The 22,755-nt window shown below is 46.4% G+C and overlaps 2 protein-coding genes across 8 annotated transcripts in view; both read right to left on the reverse strand.

Annotated features, from left to right (window-relative positions):
* Positions 1-4,456, reverse strand: part of MEIKIN (meiotic kinetochore factor) — a 53,489-nt gene extending 49,033 nt beyond the window's left edge. The window contains exons 1-4 of the mRNA XM_069484023.1: positions 4,351-4,456; positions 4,093-4,186; positions 3,677-3,764; positions 1,506-1,563 (exon numbers count right to left, since the gene is read on the reverse strand). Coding sequence (XP_069340124.1) covers positions 1,506-1,563; positions 3,677-3,764; positions 4,093-4,186; positions 4,351-4,456 — 346 coding nt within the window. The remainder of the gene's footprint in view (positions 1-1,505; positions 1,564-3,676; positions 3,765-4,092; positions 4,187-4,350) is intronic.
* A 7,883-nt stretch (positions 4,457-12,339) lies between these two features.
* ACSL6 (acyl-CoA synthetase long chain family member 6) overlaps positions 12,340-22,755 on the reverse strand; it is a 40,605-nt gene continuing 30,189 nt past the window's right edge. For 6 of the 7 annotated variants that reach the window (XM_069484026.1, XM_069484027.1, XM_069484030.1 and 3 more), the window contains 4 exons: positions 20,907-21,050; positions 19,853-19,954; positions 18,896-18,967; positions 12,340-12,477 (listed from right to left, as the gene is read on the reverse strand). In XM_069484026.1, the coding sequence (XP_069340127.1) occupies positions 12,340-12,477; positions 18,896-18,967; positions 19,853-19,954; positions 20,907-21,050 (456 nt within the window). The remainder of the gene's footprint in view (positions 12,478-18,895; positions 18,968-19,852; positions 19,955-20,906; positions 21,051-22,755) is intronic. The other variant, XM_069484031.1, reaches the window with a different exon arrangement.

Below are 22,755 nucleotides of genomic sequence, written 5' to 3' on the forward strand. Positions count from 1 at the left end.
TCGATAGCAGAGTGCCCACCTCAGAGGGCCACGTTACATCTTTATCCTGGAGTTAACAAACATAAAAATTATTTACCTCTTTTACTTTTTTCTTCCTCTGCTATCCTTGTGGCAATCTGAAATAATCTCCTCTGCTTCTCAATCCGCCCCCAACGTTGATCCCCAGCCCTGAGAGTTCACTTTGTTCACTTTGGCAGTTCTCAGGGTTTTATCCTGGCAACAGGCACCGATCGCTGCCAGTGTTTCCAGTATAAGAAGGAGATAAGAAAAGGACCAGATATTTCAAATGTAGTTCTTCATCTGTCACCTTGACAATTCCTTCAGGGCCTCTTCTCTTATAGTGTTTTGCATTTATTGACCAAGTGTTTGGGGTATTTCTAGAGCTACTCTTACCTCTGCAGTGGTTTTTCTCTGCTCTTGATATGTTTATCAATCTGATCTCATCTATTTTTAGGAATTCCTCCGTATTTCTGATGTGCTGATGACATCCTTTCTTGTTTTCAAAAATAACTTCAATTATACCAATATGTAGATGGCTCACAAATTTCTATCTCCAGCCTCCTACATCCAACTGCCTATTTGACATTGCTACTTAGTCATCTTAAAGGCATTCATAGCTTAATATAGTAAAACTGAATTTGTGATCTTTCCCTCAATCCAGATTTTTTTCAGTGGATGGCATCGCCTTGTGTCCAGTGACACAAGCCAGAAACAGGAGTCGACTCCATCTCCTTCATTCTTCACTTGCCAGATCCTGTTAACTTCCTTACCTAAAACAGCCAGACAGGCCCACTGATTTCCATTTCCAATGTCACCACCCTAATACAAGGTGCTGTTATTTCTCTCCTAAACTACTGTAGGCCTCTTAATTGGTCTACTTCCATCCACTCCTGCTTCTTTCTAGTCTTTTTTCCATACTGCAGCTAAAATATTCATGTCCTTCCCTATTACAATGACTTCTATGTCTTCCTGCTGCTTCAAAGATAAACATCAGTATCTCTGACACAGACTACAAGACTATACAAGGCCTCTAACTGGTTGTCCAATCTTGTTTACAATCATTTTTCCTCCTACTCTCTGTGCTGCAGTCACACTGGCCTTTCAGTTCGCTGAACACATAACGCCCATGTTAGGGTCTTGGCACATGCTGTTCCCTCTGCCTGTATTTCTTTACTCATCTCTCTGCATAATTAATTTCTACTCTCCTTCAGATCTCCATTCAGTTGTCATCCCTCATGGAAGCCTTCCCTAATCTAACTAAACTCAATTAATTACACTCAAGTCAACCTCTCTTCTGTATACTTATCACAATTGTAACTTCACATTTCCTGGTGTGTGACTGGAGGCTCTGAGGACGAGATCTGGAGCACAGTCGGAGGGTTCACCTTGGACCCGGGAACGGACACCGCTTGCACTGAGACGGGGAGACGGGGCGAGGTACAAGTGGATGCTGATGTGTGAAGCAAAGACAGAAAGCTGAGGGAGTTCACACCTGACAGGCTTACCTGATATTAGTTCACTATTTGATGAACCACTGTCAACCCGGAGGTCAGGCACTGACTCCTAAGTGAAATAAGAATTAAAGATGTAGCACTAATTGTAAGAGTGGCCACTTTTATAACATTGTATCACATAGATTTGGTTATTTTGAAAATGAAAAACTAATGTCAACTTTGCATATCAGTTTCATATGTATAATAGATTCTTTCAAAATTTATTGCTCAGATGTAATCTGATATTTAATATTAAATCTAAAAATAAATAGTACTAAAATATAATACTATGAACATATCTAGGGAATCAACAATATACTCGTTCAACTAATTATGTGGGATAAACCAGGAAATATAAGATAAAGGTGAATATTTTTCTGATCCCCTAAAGAGGAATTACTTTTTGTCCTCTAAATATAAAGGTAAATAAACAAACCAAAAGAAAACACTGATAGATACTAAATTCTAAAATACTAGAAATAAAATTAAAGGCAAATAAACAAATATAGAAATATCTGTTATGTGTGTAAAAGTATACCTATCTTTAATATATTAAGTAGACTTCACAAAAAAGAAATACAACTGTCTATTAACTTGAGAAAAAAAGTATCAACTTCATTAGCATTCAAAGTATAAAGTGAAACAACATGCTACTTTTCACCTATCTATATATATTCCATATATATATATTTTAAGTTTCAGGTAAGATGGTCCTGATTTGCCAAGATGAATCAAAAACTTTACACATGTCCCATTCCAGCAGCGGTAGCCAAAAAAAAAAAAAAAATTCTAGCCATCAAAACTACAAAGGAAAAAAACCTTTACAACCCTTGGCAATAATCACCACAAAGTATTTATCTTAAAGTAACGATGTGAGTACATAAAACTTCTGTAGTAGGATGTCTACTGGTAACTGCAACAGCAAAAGTTCAGAAACAATTTCAATCTCCCAACTAGAAGAACATAGTTATACAAATTATAAGACAGAACACTATGAAGACACTAACAATCATATTTTTGAAGACTACAGAATGTATAGAGAATATAGAAAAAGGCAACAATTTGTAAAAATTTTAAAGAGTACAGAAAAAAAGAACAGAAAGAAATATACAAAAATATGAAGAAACTTTTAAAATATTTTTTCCATAGAAAAAATCATCTATAAAGTACACTTTACACTGGTAAAATATGGTGTAAAAACCTTTTTAAAAAATGTCTTATAATGAAACAGCATACCCCCAAAAATACGTTATAGACGACTATGTAAGCTAAAAATCTATAACTTGGCTATTAAATTTAATGCTAATGTCACATGAGACACAAGCAATTTTTTGAAATCCAAGTTTCTCCTAATTTTCCCCTAATGTAGAGCTTTAAAATATTGTACAGAACCCATATTAAACATAGCACATCAAGAAGTTATATAATATTCCAATGCATTAATATTAGAATGCTCTTTAACATATTAACTCCTTAGCAATAAATCATGTTTCTAGTCGTTAACGGAAAGTCAAATGGAAAATGTGAAAATAGCTTTAAAATGCCAAAGTGCTACCAAACATAAGCGTTATCAAATAACATTCTGTATTCGTCACACGGAAAATTAGCCAGTAACACACTTGTAAAACGAAAAAAAATGAAAATGCATGACTATGAATCTACCTGAGTCAGAAATTCAGGCCGGGCGCGGCGGCTCACGCCCGTCATCCCAGCCTCTGGGAGGCTGGGGCGGGAGGATCGCTCGAGCTCAGGAGTTGGAGACCAGCCTGAGCAAGAGCGAGACCCCGTCTCTCCTAAAAATAGAAAGAAATTATATGGACAGCTAAAAATATATATAGGAAGATTAGCCGGGCGTGGTGGCGTATGCCTGTAGTCCCAGCTACTGGGGAGGCTGAGGCAGGAGGATCGCTGGAGCCCAGGAGTCCGAGGCTGCAGTGAGCGAGGCTGACCCACGGCACTCACTCTAGCGCGGGCGACAGAGCGAGACTCTGTCTCAAAAAAAAAACCAAACAAACAAGAAATGCAGGCCCCGCCTAAAGACACAGCAGCGTTTACACAAATGCTAGAAAGCGGTGCAATTTCGACCCAACAGAGACCAGTGCGTTCTCCGCTCCGCAGGCGCGACGGTCGCCGCCCGTGTCTACACTAAGCGCGTCCGAGGATTGCAGCAGAAGCATACGTACAGCCAGCGGGGCGATCCTCTCCTCCGGCGTCTCTTCGTCGGCGCTGTTTCCTCGCAGGCTTTTCTCTGCCGTGACTCCTACGCGGGCGCTAACAAGCAAGCAAACACCGCGATTAGCCCGCACCGTCCGCGGTTCCGAATCCCGGCGGCGCGTTGGGAGGCGGGAAGGCGCGGAGTGGGCGAAACGCACCACCACGCACGCGCAGGTCCTAGCTCACTCGCGTTTAGGCAACTTAGCAGCCTGCTTTCTCTTTCTTTCTTTCGCACATCTTTCTAACGTCAGATTTTGGGGTCTAGGTGCTGAGAAAAGCGAAATCAGGGTACTCTCTGTTTTCTCCGTTGACTCTCAGAACGAGCGGCCACTAGCAAGCGGCGAGGATCAAGCTTCCCGAGGTGGCGGCGGTCACCCACCTGCGCCTGCGCGGCTCGCGGCCGCCACCTGCCCGCGGGCTCCGCTCCGCCTGCTCCGCGATCTTCGGCAACCGCCGCGCTTTGCCTCCTCGCCCCAGGCCTGAGGGAGACGGCACGTTTCAGCCCGGCGGCCCGGAAGCCCCTCAGCGCCCGGGGAAGATCCCGGGCCCGAGGCCCGGCCGCCCCCTCCACCCGCCCCGGGCCTGACCCGAAGGGCGGCTCCGCGGTGCTTACAGCGGCCGAGCCTCGGGCCCGGGCCCGGGCCCGGCGGGGCCTCCGCCTTCCCGGCTGAGCCCAGGTCCGGCGTCGGAGTTAGGTTGAGCTTCTGGCCCGCCCGCTTCTTGCGGGTGTAGACCCGCAGCGGCCACATTTCCACCCGCCCGCCCTCGGGCCTCGGGCGCCTCTGGGCCCTAGACGGCCTGTCTCGTCGCCTTCCTGGGGCTCCGCACTACTGTCGGAGGGAGTCCGCGTCCTCCGCGTGCGGGCACAGGGCGGAGCAGCCCAACAGGAGCAAAGTGAGAAAAAACAAAAGCCCCGGCTGGAGCCGCGGCCTCGCTCGGCCTTTTATCCGGGCAGGGCCGCGCGAAGGCTGCCGGGAAGGCGGCGGAGCGCGGTGGCCGCCACCTGCCGGCGCGGGCTCCTCCGCGGAACAGAAGCTGACTGGAAAAAGCCGGTTCTGAAGGCGACTCCTTCACTTCTCATCTCCTCAGTGGCGACCGGCCCACCACGCGCTAGGCCTCGGCCTCCCCCCTCATCCGCGGGACAAAGTCCTTAGCGATGGGTGTTGGGTCACGGACGCGGCGGGCCGGCCTCGCTCGGCGGAGCGATCCGACGGGAAGGGACACACACTGGGGACACGGGAAGCATCTGCCTGAGGAATCAGCTGCAGCCCCCGGGGCCACCAACTGACTGGGACGCTGTGGCCCTCGAGAGTCTGCCAACCCTTAGAAGGTCCCGGGCTCCGGGAGGCTGTTTCTCGAGGACAAGCAGAGTCCCTCAGCCGGTGTCCCCGAGCGCCACCTCCGGACGTCTGAGCGTCCTCGCGGTGACGGGGGCAGATTCCACCGGGCGCCCCGGCCGCGGCCGCTCTGCGCGTCGGAGATCGGCCATGTTCACGCGGTCGAACCGTCGGCTGCGTCCGCGAGCACGCGGCACACGGCAGTGACCCTTCTTCTCCAAACAAATGGCAACGCTGCGCAGCGTTTAAAATTGCAGCGTGTCTAAATGAAATCACAAAACACTCCAAGATTTCCTGTGATCCCTCAGTATGGTGTGTGAGTATAAGCACATATATATCCACAATGTAATAAAATGACTTTGTCATTTAAAATCTACTCGTTGAAACATTTATGACGATCAATTTAATATCTAATTAACCCTCAAAACCCAGCTCCGTAACGAACGGAGAGAAGGCGCGCTCGGCCGGGTTACACGTGCTGCTCGCGTCGCTGCCGTGGCGTCTCCGAGCTCCTCAATCTGCGCGGGACAGCGACAGGTCCCCGGGGGCAGCGACAGGTCCCGGGGGCAGCGACAGGTCCCGGGGGCCGCGACAGGTCCCGGGGGCCGCGACAGGTCCCGGGGGCCGCGACAGGTCCCGGGGGCCGCGGCAGGTCCCGGGGGCCGCGGCAGGTCCCGGGGGCCGCGGCCGAGGGTCTCACAGCTTCGCTGCAGAATAAAGCGAGAATCAGCTTCCAGCATCCTGTCTGTCCTCGAGTCCGTGCAGTGACATGCTGACAGGCAGTCGCTAGTTTACAAGCCAGGTCCCCCGGGTCCCCTCTCTCCCTGCGGGGACTGTTGTGCAAAAACCTGGAGTCCTTAAATGCCCACTGGAGGGTCCGAGCCTGGGATGCCCCAGGCGTAGAAATGGAAGAAACACTGAAAAATGAAAATAGGTTAAACCAAAACTGGTCTGCCCCTTGGTGGTCCTATTCCCTGTGTCTCAGTATGCTGGATTGTATTCGCTGAAGGCTCATTAAGCAAAGATTTATTGGAATTAATGCATAGGATTTCCAAACTGGAAATAAACTTTGGTGTGATTTCTTTTTTTTTTTTTTTTTTTTTTTTTTTTTGTTGAGACAGAGTCTCACTTTGTTGCCCAGGCTAGAGTGAGTGCCATGGCGTCAGCTTAGCTCACAGCAACCTCAGACTCCTCGGCTTAAGCGATCCTACTGCCTCAGCCTCCCGAGTAGCTGGGACTACAGGCATGCGCCACTATGCCTGGCTAATTTTTTCTATATAGATTTTTAGTTGTCCATATAGTGTCTTTCTATTTTTAGTAGAGACGGGGTCTCGCTCTTGCTCAGGCTGGTCTCGAACTCCTGACCTCGAGCGATCCACCCGCCTCGGCCTCCCAGAGTGCTAGGATTACAGGCGTGAGCCACCGCGCCCGGCCCTGGTGTGATTTCTTTAGCCAAAAGGATCCTTAGAGCTGATCTAGTTGCCCCCTCATTTTGCAGCTGAGGAAGCCACAGCCTAGGGAAGCTTGTTAAGACAAATGATTGGCATAGGGGACATGGCTTTCCTGGCATTCGGCTGCTGTGCTTGTCCTAAGTCCCATGCATCCTACCCATGGCTGGACAAGAGGTGGGGGTAGGACAAAGACAGGAGCTTGAAGCCCTTGGTGGCCGGAGGAGGGAAAGGGACTGGAGACAGACTTGGTCTGTTTGAAACGTCACCTCGAGCCAGCCCGGCAGGGGGAAGGAAGTGTGTCCCCCACAGAAGGGTGAGCTAGGGCAGAGACGCCCCCGAGTCAGTCATCTCTCCGTCTCCCCCAGCTCCATCCCCAAATGCAAACACCAGGGCAAGTATCAGTCCTGAGTGTTAAATCAAACTTCTCCCATTGGTTTCCCCTTGTGCTGCTCCCACGCCTACACCCGGAACTCCGCCGTCAGGGTGTCACTTCAACACGGGATGCGTTTGACTAGGTTTGGAACCATCATGGAGATACTAACTTCCTCGGGAAAACAAATTTCAAAGAGATTTCTGAAGAAAGCTTTTTGGAAGACAGCCAGGTTGTGCATTTGGAGCCCAAAGGAAACCTTTCTGAAGAACGTGTTCTTGTGGAGTGACTCGCTGAGCAGGTTTGTTTGCGTGGCGCTGTCCACTGGCTTAGGAGTCCCGCTGAAAACCAGCTTATTCTCGCTTCGCTGACAAGAAAGGAATAAATCACAGCGATAGAGGAAACGTAACTCCGGGTATTGCAGTGTTAATGCTGTGCAGCTGGTGGGAAAGAGACACGAGGGTTTTCCTTCCGTAGACTTTTCTTTAGCATCCACTACGGACCAGACCTGCACTGGGCCTCAGACCTCAAGCGATTCCGTCTGAGTGGGGTCAGGCAAGGGCCCGTCAAGCAGTAAACCACGTGGGAAGCTTCGCGGAGAAGAGGATGCTGGAAGCCGAGGTTTGAGAGATGAATGGAGGCCAGGCACGTTGGGTCACTCCTGTTGCCCCAGCACATTGAGAGGCCAATGCAGGAGGATTGCTTGAGGACAGGAGTTCAAAACTAGCCTGAGCAAGATCAAGACCCCCCTCTCCACAAAAAACAGAAAAATTAGCTGGGTGTGGTGGCATGTGCCTGTAGTTCCAGCTACTCGGGAGGCTGAGGCAGGAGTTTGAGGTTGCGGTGAGCTATGATAATACCACTGCACTCTATAGCCTGGGCAATAGAGTGAGACCTTGTCTCAAAAAAACAAAACAAAACGAAACAAAAAGATGAATGGTAGGAGTTCCACAGGAGGATTAAAGGAAAGGGCATTCTGGGAGGAGCCTGGGTGCTCACAGGCATGCATGCAGGCACAGGAAAGCATGACGCGTTCAGGGCACTACAGACAGTGATCGGTGAGGTTGCAGCCAGGCTTCGTGGGGGGAGGTGGAAGAAGAGATGGATGCCAGCCTTGTGGGATGAACCAGGCAGCCTGAACTTCATCCCGGAAACCAGGGCAAGTCACTGAAGGAATATTAAGCAGGAAAGTGGCATGACCAGATTTTCAGCTCAGAAAGACTGCCTGGGCTGAACTGCGCATGGTGGAACTTGAGGAACTTGGGGTAGAAACATGAAGACTAGTTAAGAAAGCGCTGAAATATTCCAGACGAGAGGAGGGTAGCGCAAGCCACACTGATAGCTGTGAGGGTGGAGAGCTGTGGACGACAGCAAATATGCAGAGAAGGCAGAATCTAACTTAGACACGGCAGAAGGCACCATTTTAAGAAATCGTCCCTATTAATCTGTATATGAATAAAAGACATCGTGGAAAGGCTGTTTCTAAAGGCCATTGTGATGGAAAGTTTGAATAGTTATTTGTTCTTTTAAAAGTATAAAAGTGATTTAAATCCAGGACACGCTTGATGATAGATGTGTTCCAACAGAGTCCTGGGCAACGCGGAGCCTCCCTGGATGCATCGTGATTTCTTGGAGTTTGGCAGGAGCCTCAGAGAGGATGCAGAGTACCCTGATCAGTAATTCAGCTCGATACCGCGTTTGCCTGAGCACTATGACTGATGGTCACCAAATATGCTGACACGAGGGGATTATGTTATACACATATATAAAACAGTAATTATAAACAACTTTGAGAAATGAAAAATGTTTATTTTTTACAAAAGTTTTCATAAATGCATTTTATATTTGATATGCATGCTACTATAACAAAGCAACTGAAAATATAATTACAGCTAAGATACTTTTATTCATATTTAAAAAGTAATATTTTAATCCCCCCAATTTTTAAAAATTGGAAGTAGAATAAGCAATTCTTCAAAAAATATCCATTTTTTTCCCCCATGCAATTGTTGCAATGACTTAACAAGAAAAATTAAAATAATCAGTCAAGTGAACATTTAGAAGCCACTGTCACCTCATGAAACCCTTTCTGTTTGGGACCAAGTTTACATATGCCTGTATTCTAAGTATTTATCTATTTCCTCTGTGTTACGACCATTAATGCGTTCTAAATGAAGGATTTCTCATTTGGAGCTTTGTCCTCACTTGAACGCTAACCTAATTCTTAATGCACTTAATTGTAGACTCACAGAAAGGGCTGTGTAGCATACTTGAGAGAAAATTCAGACTGCTAGGATCCTTTTTTCTTTTCATGTAAATGCTTCCTTAAAATTAAAAGCAGCAAGAAAATACAGCCAACTTATAGTTTACCAATTTTATATATGATTGTTCATTCTTTGTTTCCTGAGGTATTAAGCAAGTTTGTAAGCAGTCTGTTTTCGTGCAAAAATATATCTTCCCATTCTTTACATTCATTTTATAGCATTTTGTATTTTAAATATCACATTTGTGCTTTAAACATCTGGAAAATAAAGGCTAATTCATTTTCTTTACTGCAGAGAAAGTAAAGATTATTGGCTCCTTGATGTGTAACACAATCAAGCAAGTGCTGATTTCAAGTAGCTAAAACATTATCTGACTGTAAAAAATCCCAATGGAAAGTTCTATTTTTCTCTCATACTTGGAGTTTTAACTAAATTTAGAATGAAAATGTGACTTGCTTATGTGAGGGAGACACAGTATGTTTAATCCTTGGACTGAGGAGTTTGTGAGTTCCTTACATATGGAGCTAGACCTCACACAACACCTGGCCAGAGTCCCCTCTCCCATCTGGAGGGGAAGCCTTGTACTATATAGACATCTTTTATGGCAAAAGGCAAAGAGATTAGTATATATCCTATTTTATAATATACACAATAGGATTAGTTTGTAAAATCTGAGAATCACTAATACATTTGAATGAGAAACAGGTAAAAAGGCCAAATATTTAAGAACACATTTATGCTTAAGGTACTGATTCTCTGTTATACCTCTAGGCTTAAATAGGATCCAGCGCCCAATATGAATGTGCCCGTCATAAGCACATAGCCTTTTTCTATCTCGGTTAATGAGAAACACAAACTTTTTTCTCCCTCAAAATAAAGTTGGGAAATCTGAAGCAAGAAAGATTTTCCATTAGTGCATATTGTTTCATTTCTCATTTATCACACAATTAAGTGGCGTTAAACAGAGCCACAGATAAGCGTGCACGCAGTGTGTGCAGGGCCCGCCGATACTGTCTCAGCACGTCCGCACGGACCCACCCCGGGCCCGGGTCATGATTTCCACACAGATCTGGAAGTCTAGCAGAAACACGAGATTTTTTTAAGTGAGAAAAAGGAGAAATCTTGAGTTGTTCATAATCAATCGTATCTATTACGAAGTATAAACAGAATCAAAATAAGTTTTAAATTATTTGCTTATATTACATTATTCAAAATACTTTGGGGATCAAAGTCAACTATGAAATTTTCATTGAGGGGAAAGACAATAGGAAACAACTTTTTTGTTGAAATGTGAGGCAACTTGGCCTTAAAATAGTATGAACATCCAATTCAGGTGACAGTTTTCACTTTCAATTAGTCAAGTATATATATTGAGTATAAAAAAAACTAATGCTATACAGATGTGGCCTTGGACATTTTAAGTATTTGTTTATTCGGAAATGCCTTTAAAAAGCACTGCGCATAAAACTAGCTCATCTATTAAATGTCAAATGTACAAGCGTAGCAGTGGGTCTTCAGAGAGAATACACCCAGGGAATATTTAAAAGGCTGGATAAATACATCAACTGAAACTGTGGTCTCCTTTGACCAGACTCGTAAGTGCATAATCACTGATGCGGATTTATCCGATAGGCCCACGTGATTGTACCCTTTTTAACTGACAACATTTATTTGCAAACTGCTCGTACTTCCTCCAAGGGAAAGGAGCTTCCGGACCGGGAGCACTGAGCACACATATTGTGAATTAACACATGAATTGTTCATGTGCTCTCAGAGTTCTGTCTCTACAGAGGAAAAATACTTTCCTAGGGCCATGCGTTTTCAGATGCACATTCGATGGCTTAGAACTTAATTGCAGTCTATGGTATCTGGGTTGTAATTATATAAAATTGTTGGCACTCCAGTACACCGTATGTCTACATACGTAATACAAGAAAGGAGGTTTTCGTGGTTAAACTTAGAAGCATTTAAAGAGTTTAGGAATGGAATTATGCCATTAGGAGGTATTTCTCGAACTCCTGGCTTCAAAGGATCCTCCATTCTCAGCCGCCCAAAGTGCTGGGATTACAGGCGTGAGCCACTGTGCCCAGCCTGGAGATGTTTCTCTATGATGAACTTACAAAGTTTTGTCGGGGCATTTTGAAGAGGTTCTTCAAAAGTATATTGTCAAAAAATTATTTCCTCTGGAAATAATATCGCCTCCTCCCCACATCCGGCCTCGATAGTCTTACTGAAAGAAAGTGAAATTGTTCGGAATGACAGCCATAGTGGGTTTAACAGACAGGGCACAGACACACGGAGAATGGAAGACCGGGAGACCCCAACAAGGACTACAGGTATGTTAATTGCTGCCCACCCTGAGAAATAACTGAGTTTCTTCTCCCAAGTCTCCCTAAGGGTCCATCCATTGTAGAGTCAACAGATACCGTTTAGAATTTATTATGGTAAGAAGCCCATGAATATATGCATACTATCCTTGAATCATTTTACATTATATTATTTCTAGGTAGCTCCTGAATATTTTAATAAGCTTAACGAATGGGAACATGAATTGAAAGATCTTTCTAAGTTATAAGTTGTTATATAAACATAACATTTGTTTTAAGAATATCTGAATTTGCATTTTTATGAATAAAAGTAAAAATCAGACAGAAAACTTTCTCACGTGTCAAAATGGACTGTCATGTTTAAAGAATCTAAAGTTATACAGAATGGGAGTTATCATGTTTTGTTTTAGCATGATTCTGTACACCTAGCTTTAATTTTTAAAGTCTGATTTCATTGTGATTTTGACAATAAGTTATTGAATGAGGTAGTCCACATTGCCTAGATATCTGCTGTATCTGGTTACTATTCCACAGATTATTAAGTACAGTATATCAGTTATGTTTTTCCTTTATGTTTAATAGGAGTTCTGCGAACATTGAGAATATATTACTTTTAGTGGTACACAGTTCTTGAGAAAATATCTTGATTTTTACATTGCCATTTGTGATATTTTTAGCAGCCTGCTACAATATCATTTTAACAAAAATAAAGTGTACTCGGTGATGATAGAGAAAATATTGTTAAAGTCTTCTCGGAACAGGAAAGGCTCGGTCATCAAATCAGGTACTTATCGTTTTCAGCTGTGTCATTTTGGCTCATCACTTTCAGGAATAACTAGAATATTGCTACGCAGTCCATTACACTGAGAACTTTCCTTGAACTTCACATGGAGGTTGAGTAAAGCTCTTCTATTTGCTTTTTGAAGTACTCTCTCAGCTCAGGTCTCTTGGCCTTTAGTGTGGGCGTCAGCAAGCCATTCTGAACTGAGAACATGTCACAATGGATGTGAATGGCTTTGACCTAAAAACCAAGTGCAGAACACATCTTTAGCAGGAATAGAACACAGTATTTACAGCATACATGATAAAAGTAAGCAGGCACATGGGAAGAGATAAATTAACGTACAAACAGTATGCTAAGTCAAATTGTTAATAACATTTCAGCCCATTTGCTACATCTAAAAGCCACCTTTTCCTTTTTTACTGATACCTTGCTCATGGAATAAAAGCCACCATTTCCCTTCCTACTCATCGTTTAGCCAGTCGACAGGAATGAAGTGGCTGCTTACTCTGTGTGTATCTTTGAGGACACAGACAGGAATCACGGATGCCCCGGGCATTCCCAGCGCGGTTCGCGCAGGATGAAGGGCGCCTAGCTCAGTCATGGGAGGGGAGAGGCAGGAGCAGGCAGGGAGGCCTCCCCAAACCAGGCGAGTGTTAGAGAATGAGTGATAGTTAACCGGCCAAGGGGGAGAGGCGACCCCAAGGACAGAGCCCTGGGTGGGAGAAATGCAGAGTATGAACAGGGAAACCCAAGTGGTTTCTTCTTGTTCCATGAAATAGGAGGTAAAGGGGGTGAGGGATGAAGCTGAAGTGGGAGGGGCCGGTTATGGAGGAGCCCGACTTCATTCCGAAGACGGTAGGAAGGTACTGAAGGTTTTAAGCAGGGCAATGGCAATACACATTTTAGAAAGATCTCGCCAAGAGAAATGGGAAGATGGTTTTCGAGAAAGTGAAGATTGGAATCAGGGCAACCAATCAGCAGGATCCGGCCAATTCATGAGAATGAAGATGAGAGCCTACACTCAGGGCAGCGGCAGAGAAGGAGACAAGGAAACAGCTGCAGTAATGATTCAGAGGTGAGCTGGCAAGACAGGGTGGCAGGCAGCCTTGAGGACTGCCAGGGCTCCGGTCCGGATGGCTGCACAGGGACAGTGGTCCCATTCACAGCAAGAACGTAAAGTCTCGGGAGGACAGGATGAGTCCAAGTTTTAAAAATGTTCTGCCACGGAATTTTTTTTATCAAATCTATTGGAAGGGGGCACGGACGGTTCAGACCCAGTGTTCACACTGCTCATTTCCATGAGGAAGAGGCCAGGCCGCTTCGTACAGTCTCGTTAGAACACGAATGGGGACCAGAGAAGAGAAGCCAACCCAGGAGGGCCTGGGCAGGCTCCTCCCCAGAAGGAGGGTCACAGCAGTTCTCTAAGAATTTTGTGATCTCAGCTTGGACTGAATCCTGGAGTGACACCATCTCCAAGAAAATGTATCTCGAGTGACAAGTGGGATCAAATTCAATGATTTTTTGAGACAATACACTCATATCATTAAATAGTGAACAGGGTTATGAATTGCTGGAATACAGACTTAAAAAATTAATTCAAAATGTGTTAAATACACATTCGCTTGTTGTTTTGTGTAATGGATATTTATTGAGCAACTACTATGTTTCAGGTACTGTGTTAGGCTCAAGGATACGAAGAAGAACAAGATACAGTCCCTGTCCACACAGAGCTTACAATCCAATGAAAGATGCTGCAGTTGCTGTGACGCTAGGGACAAACACAGAGAAGGCAGGCAGAGCCAGCTGTTTCTCCAGTACCGACTCCCCTCTTCTTCCGTGCTAACAGAACCCTGATTTGGTTTGCGGCCAAGACATCTATGTCATCACGACAGTCCTACTCCCTGATTTCCCAGCCTCCCTTGCAGCCAGGAGACAGCAAAGAGATCTATTCGTGGCTAGTGAGAAGGGAAAGTTTTTGCTTTCCTAATGAAAGATTTAGACTTGGCTACCTCCACCCATTCTCTCTTCTTTCTTTCTTGAATGTGGACAATGTCCAAAGCTGTAGCAGTCACCCTGTGACCATGAGGTAACACACCAGTATATTAACACCACGAACGACCTGCACCTACCTTGGACCACCTATCTTTCAACTTCTCATGTGAGGGGGGAGAAAATCCCCAGCCTGGTAAGTTTAGGACGCTGTCAGTCAGGTTTTTGTCACAGCTGAGAGCATTTCTGATGGGCCACCTGACCCAGGCTTGGGCAGGATGGACGGGAAAAGGACGCCTGAACTGAACTTTGAAGGATCGGCAGGCTTTAGCCAGATAAGGATAGCAAGGGGGAGGAGGCGGCTGCCATGTGGCCTAAGGAGAGGGAGGTGCTCGAGGCAGGGGTGACCTGTGCCAAAGCACAGTTGGGACATTACGACGCAGCTGGAGCGTGTGGCACAAATGAAGAGGAGATGGGGCTGGAGAGACAGACTGTGGCCAAATTATAAAGGATCAATACACCTAGCTAAGGAGTTGGGACACGATTCTCTTAAACAACGTTTAAGCAGCGAGAAACAGAACCAGAATGGCTCTCTGGAAAGATTACTCTGTTAAGAATGGACTGAAGTGGGACAAGAGGGAAACAGGAAGATGAGCCAACAGGCAAGACGGGTGGCGATCTGGACCAGGAAGTTGGCTGTGGAAATGGAAATAGATTTGGGGGGTAGAAAGGACAGGACTTAGTCATTGGTTTGGATAGTGGTAAAGAAAGAGAGAGAAAAATGGCTCCGGGTTTCTGCTTGAGCAAATACTAAGATGTCAAAAAATGGAGGAGGAGCAGGAAGATTTTTCGGGGGTGGAAAGAGCGTGCATTCACGTTAAGTGTGAAATGCTTCTGACACATCCGGGTGATCTCTGGACATTGGATATGTTAGTCTAGAGGACAGCGGCAGCCTGGGCTTAAGACAGAGAAGTGACTTGAGGAGCAGAAGGAACCAGAGTGTGGGTCACAAAAGCCAGGAGAAGACTAAGAGGTCACTGTCAGAGGCTGTCATATGACAACTAGTCATAAAATCAACAGACACAATGTGGAAAAACATATTTAAAAAATCAATGTATATAAGTTGCAAAAATTCAATATGTCAATGATTGTTTTCAAAATCTCTGCTGCTAACAGTCTAGTGTCCCGGCAAGGTGGTATAATTTGAGAGGAAATAATTCTTTGCTCAGAGAATTCTATTACATTCACTGATATTTTCAAGTCAAAAACTAGATATACAAAGAAGACCCCTGAAATAGCTATACCTCCAACTTTTTAAAAAGCTATTAAGAAAAATTATAACAAATTCTGGCATTTTTAATCTCATTAACAAAAGAAGATGGATAGATGGCTTGCATTTACCAAAGGTCTTTATGTGATACTGTTTCTATCCAAGTAGAAGCTACAACATATACAATACAAAGATGATAAAATTCATAGGGAGGGCCATATAATGGTGTTTAGATGGTTAAGTAGAAATATAAAAGAAAACATGATCTTAGGAGGAAAAAAACCGCATCAACAGGTGGATTTTGAATATCCGTCAAACCAGCTACCTGCGGCAAACCTAAAGGGCTGAGAGGGTATCTGCAGTTGATGTGTCTGTCTGCAAGATAATTCTGCCTGAGAAGAGGCGAAATTATCACACAGCCTTGCAGAAGGCCAGGCAATACGACAGCCTGCACTTGGCTCACGTCCCAGGCCCCGAGTGGGAGGATCAGAGAGGTGCTGCTGCCAGGCTGCCAGTCCCTGCTGTTGTCTAACCTACAGCCCTGGGGCTATTTAAACCCTTCCATGAACAGACCTGTACAACCTGCTTGAGTGACTAAAAGTCTAGTCAGTAGGCAGAAAAGATAAGTTGAACAAGTTGTTTCACTGACACCGACCTTAACTGTGGGCCAAAAACCTATAATTTCTTTCAGAAATAAATCAACAAGGCCGGGCGCGGTGGCTCACGCCTGTAATCCTAGCACTCTGGGAGGCCGAGGCGGGTGGATTGCTCAAGGTCAGGAGTTCGAGACCAGCCTGAGCGAGACCCCGTCTCTACTAAAAATAGAAAGACATTATATGGACACCTAAAAATCTATATAGAAAAAATTAGCCGGGCATAGTGGCGCATGCCTGTAGTCCCAGCTACTCGGGAGGCTGAGGCAGTAGGATCGCTTGAGCCCAGGAGTTTGAGGTTGCTGTGAGCTAAGCTGACGCCACGGCACTCACTCTAGCCTGGGCAACAAAGTGAGACTCTGTCTCAACAAAAAAAAAAAAAAAAAAAAAAAGAAATAAATCAACAATAAAAAATTTATATTTCCTATAATAATTACATATTTTCTCATAAAACCAACTTCCCAATTGTGACCTTGCAAAAAATGGTATGGGAATTCTTATTCTCCCTTTATGCCAAATATTCCATCAGACAGGTTTTCCCATTTTTATTTAGCAACGTTTTTATTGAGGAAAGAGGGAAGGAGATGCTTGGTATTAGCTTCCTTTCCTGAAATTACACACTCTTGTCACTGAAAAGAGCTTCTAAAGGTTTTTTTTTTTAAAAAAAAAAAAAAAAATACTATAATGTTTAAATACAGCATTGGAATAAAATACCAATTTTCCAATTCGTGGAAATTAAATTACATCTATATTTTTCTAACTCAAAGTTTAACTCAGATCAACCCAGTTTCGAAAGCATGAACTCCTAAAACTTTTGTTGAATGATTTAAACTTTGGGCTTGGATATCTATCTATCTGTGTGTGTGTGTGTGTAGAGTCTCGATCGGCCTGTCATTTTTGAAGAAGAGGGAAAAGGGAGAATGACAGAGGATGACGGAGTAGCTGCAATGATTTACGTTGACTCTGGACCGCAGCTGGGGCAGACCCTGGCTGTGCCGCCCTGTGGTCAGCTGAGGGCAGGTGCTGGCCGGCCGGGAGGAGGCCACCGACCAACAGAAGGGACAGTGGGAACAGGGAAAACCAAGAGGCCACAGCCTTGGCAGCAAAACTGCAGGCCCCGGGACGCCACATGACTTCCCTGTGTTGGAGGTTGCCATGGTGAGGGCAGATTAGTAGAGCAGAAACTCCGCCTAAGGCATGTGGAAAGTCAAGAACACGTCTACTCCCGGTCAAAGCGCTGCCCAGAGCAGCGGGTAACACGGGAAACTTAGCCGAAAGTCCCTTTTAAACCTAATCTTCAGAGTTGGCATCTTTTTCCAGGAAGAAGAGTCTGGATGTTGTGACGCCGGGTGCCCGGGGGCAGGTCACGCACCTCAACACCAGCAGGGGGCGAGCAGCCTTGTGAGCGCCAGGACTGCTGCAGCAGCCAAGCAGCTCAGGCAGCCGGTCTCCTCCGGTCTGTCCCCACCCAGCCCCTCAAACTGCCACCCAGGCCCAGCCCGGGCAGGTCTGCACCAAGTGACTTGCGGCCCCTGGTCCGCATGATCTCAGAGTGTCCAATCACGCCCCCCACTAAGGGGGGCAAAGAAGTCAATTCTGGCAACATTCGGAAGTGTAGTGCCTTTTCATTCAGAAAGACAAACGTGACTTGCCTGAAAGCCTCAGATTTTATAATTTATTAAAATAAAGATTCATTTATCCAGGTCTTAATTGCCCTGACACATACTGACAGATAAGAGTGGAGTAGCGTTTCTTAAACCGGATTAATACAAAGATCTATTTCAAAGGAAAAATAATATTCTTAGACCCTAAAACTATGTTTAGATTTCCTCATTTTGAAACTTAAGAAATTAAAATTTTAAATCTGTGGAAATGCTTTTTATTGTAAATTAAAATGTTTTCTATCGTACTGTAAGAGTTTAATATTTAAAACTGGTTTGACTATGTTTTTAGGCTACCATCAAATGAACATAGAAAATTTAGAGCTTCTCATAAACCTTACAGACTCTAACACTATAATTGGGGAAACAAAATTGTATGAAAAACAATTATTTTAATGAAATGCTTATCTTATAAAAACCAATGTTTTTAAATACAAAGACATTTTAAAAAGCACTATACTAGTATTTTTCCATTTGAAGAGTTTTTATCTTTGAATTTTTGACTAGAGGACACATTAGATGGCGTAGGAAGGCGGGAGCGGGTCAGCCTGTGCACTCGGGTGATCAGGACCCAGCCTTGCAGGGACAGAGAGCCGAGCAGGACGGCTCCGTCCCCTCCCAACACGAGCTTCGCTCCTGCCCTGCACAGAGCACGTGCTGGGCTGGCGGGTCCCTGGCCCCGGGGCCCGATGTTGCCCCTCTAACAAGCAGGCTTGCCTGCTGCACCCAAGACAGTCCCCATAGAAATGAAAACAGGACGGCACTGTGGTCTCCAGCCTTCCAGGCAGCTTGGGAAAGAGACCGCGTACACACGCTCCCCCGTGGCAGCGAGGGCACTGTGTCCACCTGACGCACGTCTGTGAGCCTGAGGACGGGCACAGTCTCACGAGACACACGACCTACTTCCGTTCACTTTGGCTCAGGCACTGCGGAGCCCGCGGGAAACAGGCCCGCGGGGGTCCGCGGGACTCGGCCTGCCTGCAGCCCACACCATACAAGGTAAGGAATCCAGGTCAGGGTCACCAGAGGTTAATTTTTATCACCGCCTGGAGGCCGTAGGGAGCCTGGGGCCAGGAAGTTACCTGCTCGAAAGAGTGGAGTCCGCTTTCCTTCCCCAGCCGCACCATGTCGTCCAGGATGGCCCTCTTCACGTCCTGAACCACACGGGTCAAACCACACGACGAGAACACATGTCAAAATGGAGGCAGAAGAACCAACACATTCTGAGTCAAGTGCCACTGGAGATTGTGCCCACGTGTGCTCCCCCGCACCCTCCCCCATCTGCGCCTGACACCCCCAGCCCCACCCCCTCGCCGGTCAGGCGGGTGAGTGCCAGCAACGGCCAGAGGAGGGACCACGGACAACAGGCCGAGGCGGCTCAGGGTGCTCTGAAGCAGCCCCTGGTCGGCCCGGTGAGTTCTGCTGCCCCAGGTGAGCCCAGGGAGCAGGGGGACAGGTCGGGTCCGGCGGCTGCTGAGAAAGGACCGTGTGACGCAGGGGCTGACGCTGAGCGACAGCCCAGCGACCTCCTCCACGGAGCCCTGCACGCGCCGTGAGGTTTCGGGAGGTGAGAACGGCTGATGCTCTAAGCGGGAAGAAGCGTGTCACTTTTTCAATTCCACAACCGTCTCTCTGGGCCTAGGAGACCCCAAATCAGCCTCGCATTTGGAAGGCGCGAGGCCAGCAAGTCAGAAAGCCGGTGCTCACACCCGACTCCGCCGTTCACCAGCCGTGTGTGTGGCCTTGAGCGCGTCACCTCCCTCCCTGGTGCCCCTCCAAGATCAACATGACAGGGCTGGACAAGCTTTCTGCCATGTTCCTTGGCTCTGAAATCCAGTAGTTTATCAGTCTTTCCAAGAAGAAAAATAAGTTTTTTCAACAACAACAAAAAGATCTCCAGTTTAAGATTCTCACCATGCATAACGCTAGAAAATCCCTGTGAGTTCAAATTTCGTTGGCCTACAGTTTTTCTGTCCCCTGATTATGTGGTGTGTTAAAACGTTCAGCCGCCGTTTAGGAAACAGCCCCGAGACACAAACCTGATTTGTGCAGAGCTCTGCGTACGTCCCGTCAATTCCTCTCTTCTGCGCCCAGGAGGGCAGGACTTCAGGGTCGGGCACCACGATGCCCACCAGAAAGGCCTGCGACACCCAGCACAGGAAAACAGTCACGGCAAAGCTTGTACAGTGGCTCTCTGTGGCCCAGCGTCAAATTCTCAGACTCTACCCTTTTCTAAAGACAAGGACATGCTTCCGGAGCATTTCCACCAGTATATCACACATGCTCCATGGTTCATTTTCTGATATATTTGCCTAACTTCATAAAAAAATGCGTTTAAGGGCATTAAGAATCAGTGAAGTTAGATTGATATGTATCTTTAATTCTCATGCCAATCTTAAATCAGAACATCTTCAGGGTGCTAATCAAACAACTCTAGGCTCCAAATTCTCTATGAACCAAAACATGTTTTCTGGGATTTCCAGACCATTTTGAAGTTGTTTCATTAATATGATCCACATTCATGAAAAACTGTGTTTTAACTTTTAAAGCATTTCCTTCAAAAATAATTTAATAATATTTAATTATGTAAATGCGATGAGGGTATAGAATATATTCACCATCTTTGATATCATGGGATATAGTCATGATCTTTCTGACTTCAAATCTAAATGATGCTGAAAGCAAAATAAGTACAAATCCCCTCCCAGTAATTTAATCCTAATAAACTATACCAGGACTAGCACCATTATTTGCAATACTGCACCCATTAATCTGTAGAGTTCATTTGCATATTTAAAAATCAAAACGGTAGAAACCCTGAATGTGGCTTTACCATATCTCAAAAGTCCCTCTTGGAAGCAGGCGGAACATAAATTCAGAGGAGCGAGAATGTTCATTGCCACGACTTCCAGCAACTTATTTCACCGTACTGCATTTTACCAAACTGCAAGTAATTAAGATTTCTCCTTTAAAAAGGAATTTTCCTTCACGATTTAAAACGCAAAGGAGAATCCTGGTGTCTGACGGGAGATTAATATTCAGTCTGGGTTTGCAGCAGGCCCAGTGCCCGTGGGACGGCGGACGGGGCCTCACCTTCAAGCTGTCCCCGTGGACATAGACCTGTGCCACGGGCTGGCTGCGGATGTAGATGTTCTCGATCTTCTCGGGCGCCACGTACTCTCCCTGAGCAAGTTTGAATATGTGCTTTTTCCGATCGATGATTTTAAGGGTTCCCGTCTGTAGAGTTGAACGAACAGCTGCATAAGAAGATGGCACTGCCAGGCCTGAGCCTCACTCAGCGCCACAGCCCTTCGCTCCGGCCCCACCGACCCCACCGGCCCCACCCAGCCCTGCCCCGCCCGGCCCCACCCAGCCCTGCCACCCGCACACCTGGCGACAGGTGTCCTCACCTCCTCCCTCCCACCAGGGCTCTGCTGCCACCCAGGCCCCTGCTCCACTTGTCTTGTTTCTCTCCAGCCTCTTCGGGTTCATTCCGTGGACCACACTCGGGCCTCTCGCCCGGCCACTGCCTCTGCCCCCAAAGAGCAGCCCCCCCATCCCTGGCTACAGCAAAGGTCTGGCAGAGGCCCCCACGGCTCCGACCTGACAGCCAGATGGCGCTGGAGCCCCCGCAGGACCCCACCCCTGGGCAGCGAGTGCCGGTGCCACCAGCCTCCGGGACCCGTGGACACCTCCCCGAGGCTCCTTGGCCTTTCTGAGTTTCCAGGGTGATGAGCTGGACCTGTCCCCTCCAGCTCAGCCCTTGAATGTTGCTCTTGCCTCATTTCCACTGACAGTGCACCTCGAGGTAACCCCAGTTATCTCACGGTAACCCCCACTTCTCTCTCCATTGGCCACTCCTGGGTCTGTCTGGGCTTCTAGCTCTTCACCGAGCTCCAGACCCAGAAGGCAGCTGCTCTCCCAATATGTCAAAACCCAGGCCGTTTGTCTCTCAGGACGGGACACCCCCAAACGAAGCTCATGACCATCCTCCTCGAGCCCACCCTACGCCTGACCCCCACACCTGGGGTCTCCAGCGGGCAGGACCACCCACCCTTGTTCATAAATCCCACTCACCTCTCCCTCCTCCTCCCACCAAGACCACTTCCTGGCTACTCCGTCTGCGCGGCCCACCAGAGCCAGGGCCGTCTCTCCGAATCGGGAAACGAGCGGGCACTGCTTTGCCCAGGACCCAGGCTGGACTCCAGGCCCTTCCCTACACTAGCTTCTCTGGTCCCCGTGGCACCCCCTGAGCTGCACGTCGTCACCTCTGTGTCACAGATGAGGAAAATGAGCACCAGATAGGCCAGTTAACCCCTTCAAAGCCACACAGCTAGGAGGTAGGGGAATCAGGATTTGAACCTGGGTCCCTCTGGATTAGAAGAGGATGCCTTTTCCTTGATCTATCTAATACTATCTCAAGATAATAATAAATTTTTAAAGCACAAATGTCCTCATTGACAATTTCTACCTAAGTGTCAAGAATGGATCATTCAAACCTTGCACATACTCTTCCAGAAAACAGCAAGAAAAAAAAAAAAAACCCACACTCACCAACTCATTCAATATGCTGACACCAAAACCATAATAGAGTTGTATATAAAAGGAAAATTACAGATCTCATTTATGAATATAAATGGGAAGGCCAAATATAATTTTTTACAAAAATTATATTAATATTAAAAAATCACATCATAGTTAAGTTGAATTATGCCAAGACTGCATGATTTGCTTTACCCAAGAAATATAGAAAGAATAAGTATTTGTCTCAATAGCTGCCACAATTTTAATTAAATTTCAACAGTCATTTAAAAATGGACTGTCTTAGGCTCTGTGCTTAAGCACAACACTAGGTGCTTTGCATCTTGGTCCCCAACCCCTGCCACGGACCAGTGCAGGTACTGTGGCCTGTTAGGAACCGGCCACACAGCAGGGGGTGAGC

The sequence above is a fragment of the Eulemur rufifrons genome, chromosome 10, assembly GCF_041146395.1.
Source record: "Eulemur rufifrons isolate Redbay chromosome 10, OSU_ERuf_1, whole genome shotgun sequence".
In the NCBI taxonomy this organism is placed as follows: Eukaryota; Metazoa; Chordata; class Mammalia; order Primates; family Lemuridae; genus Eulemur; species Eulemur rufifrons.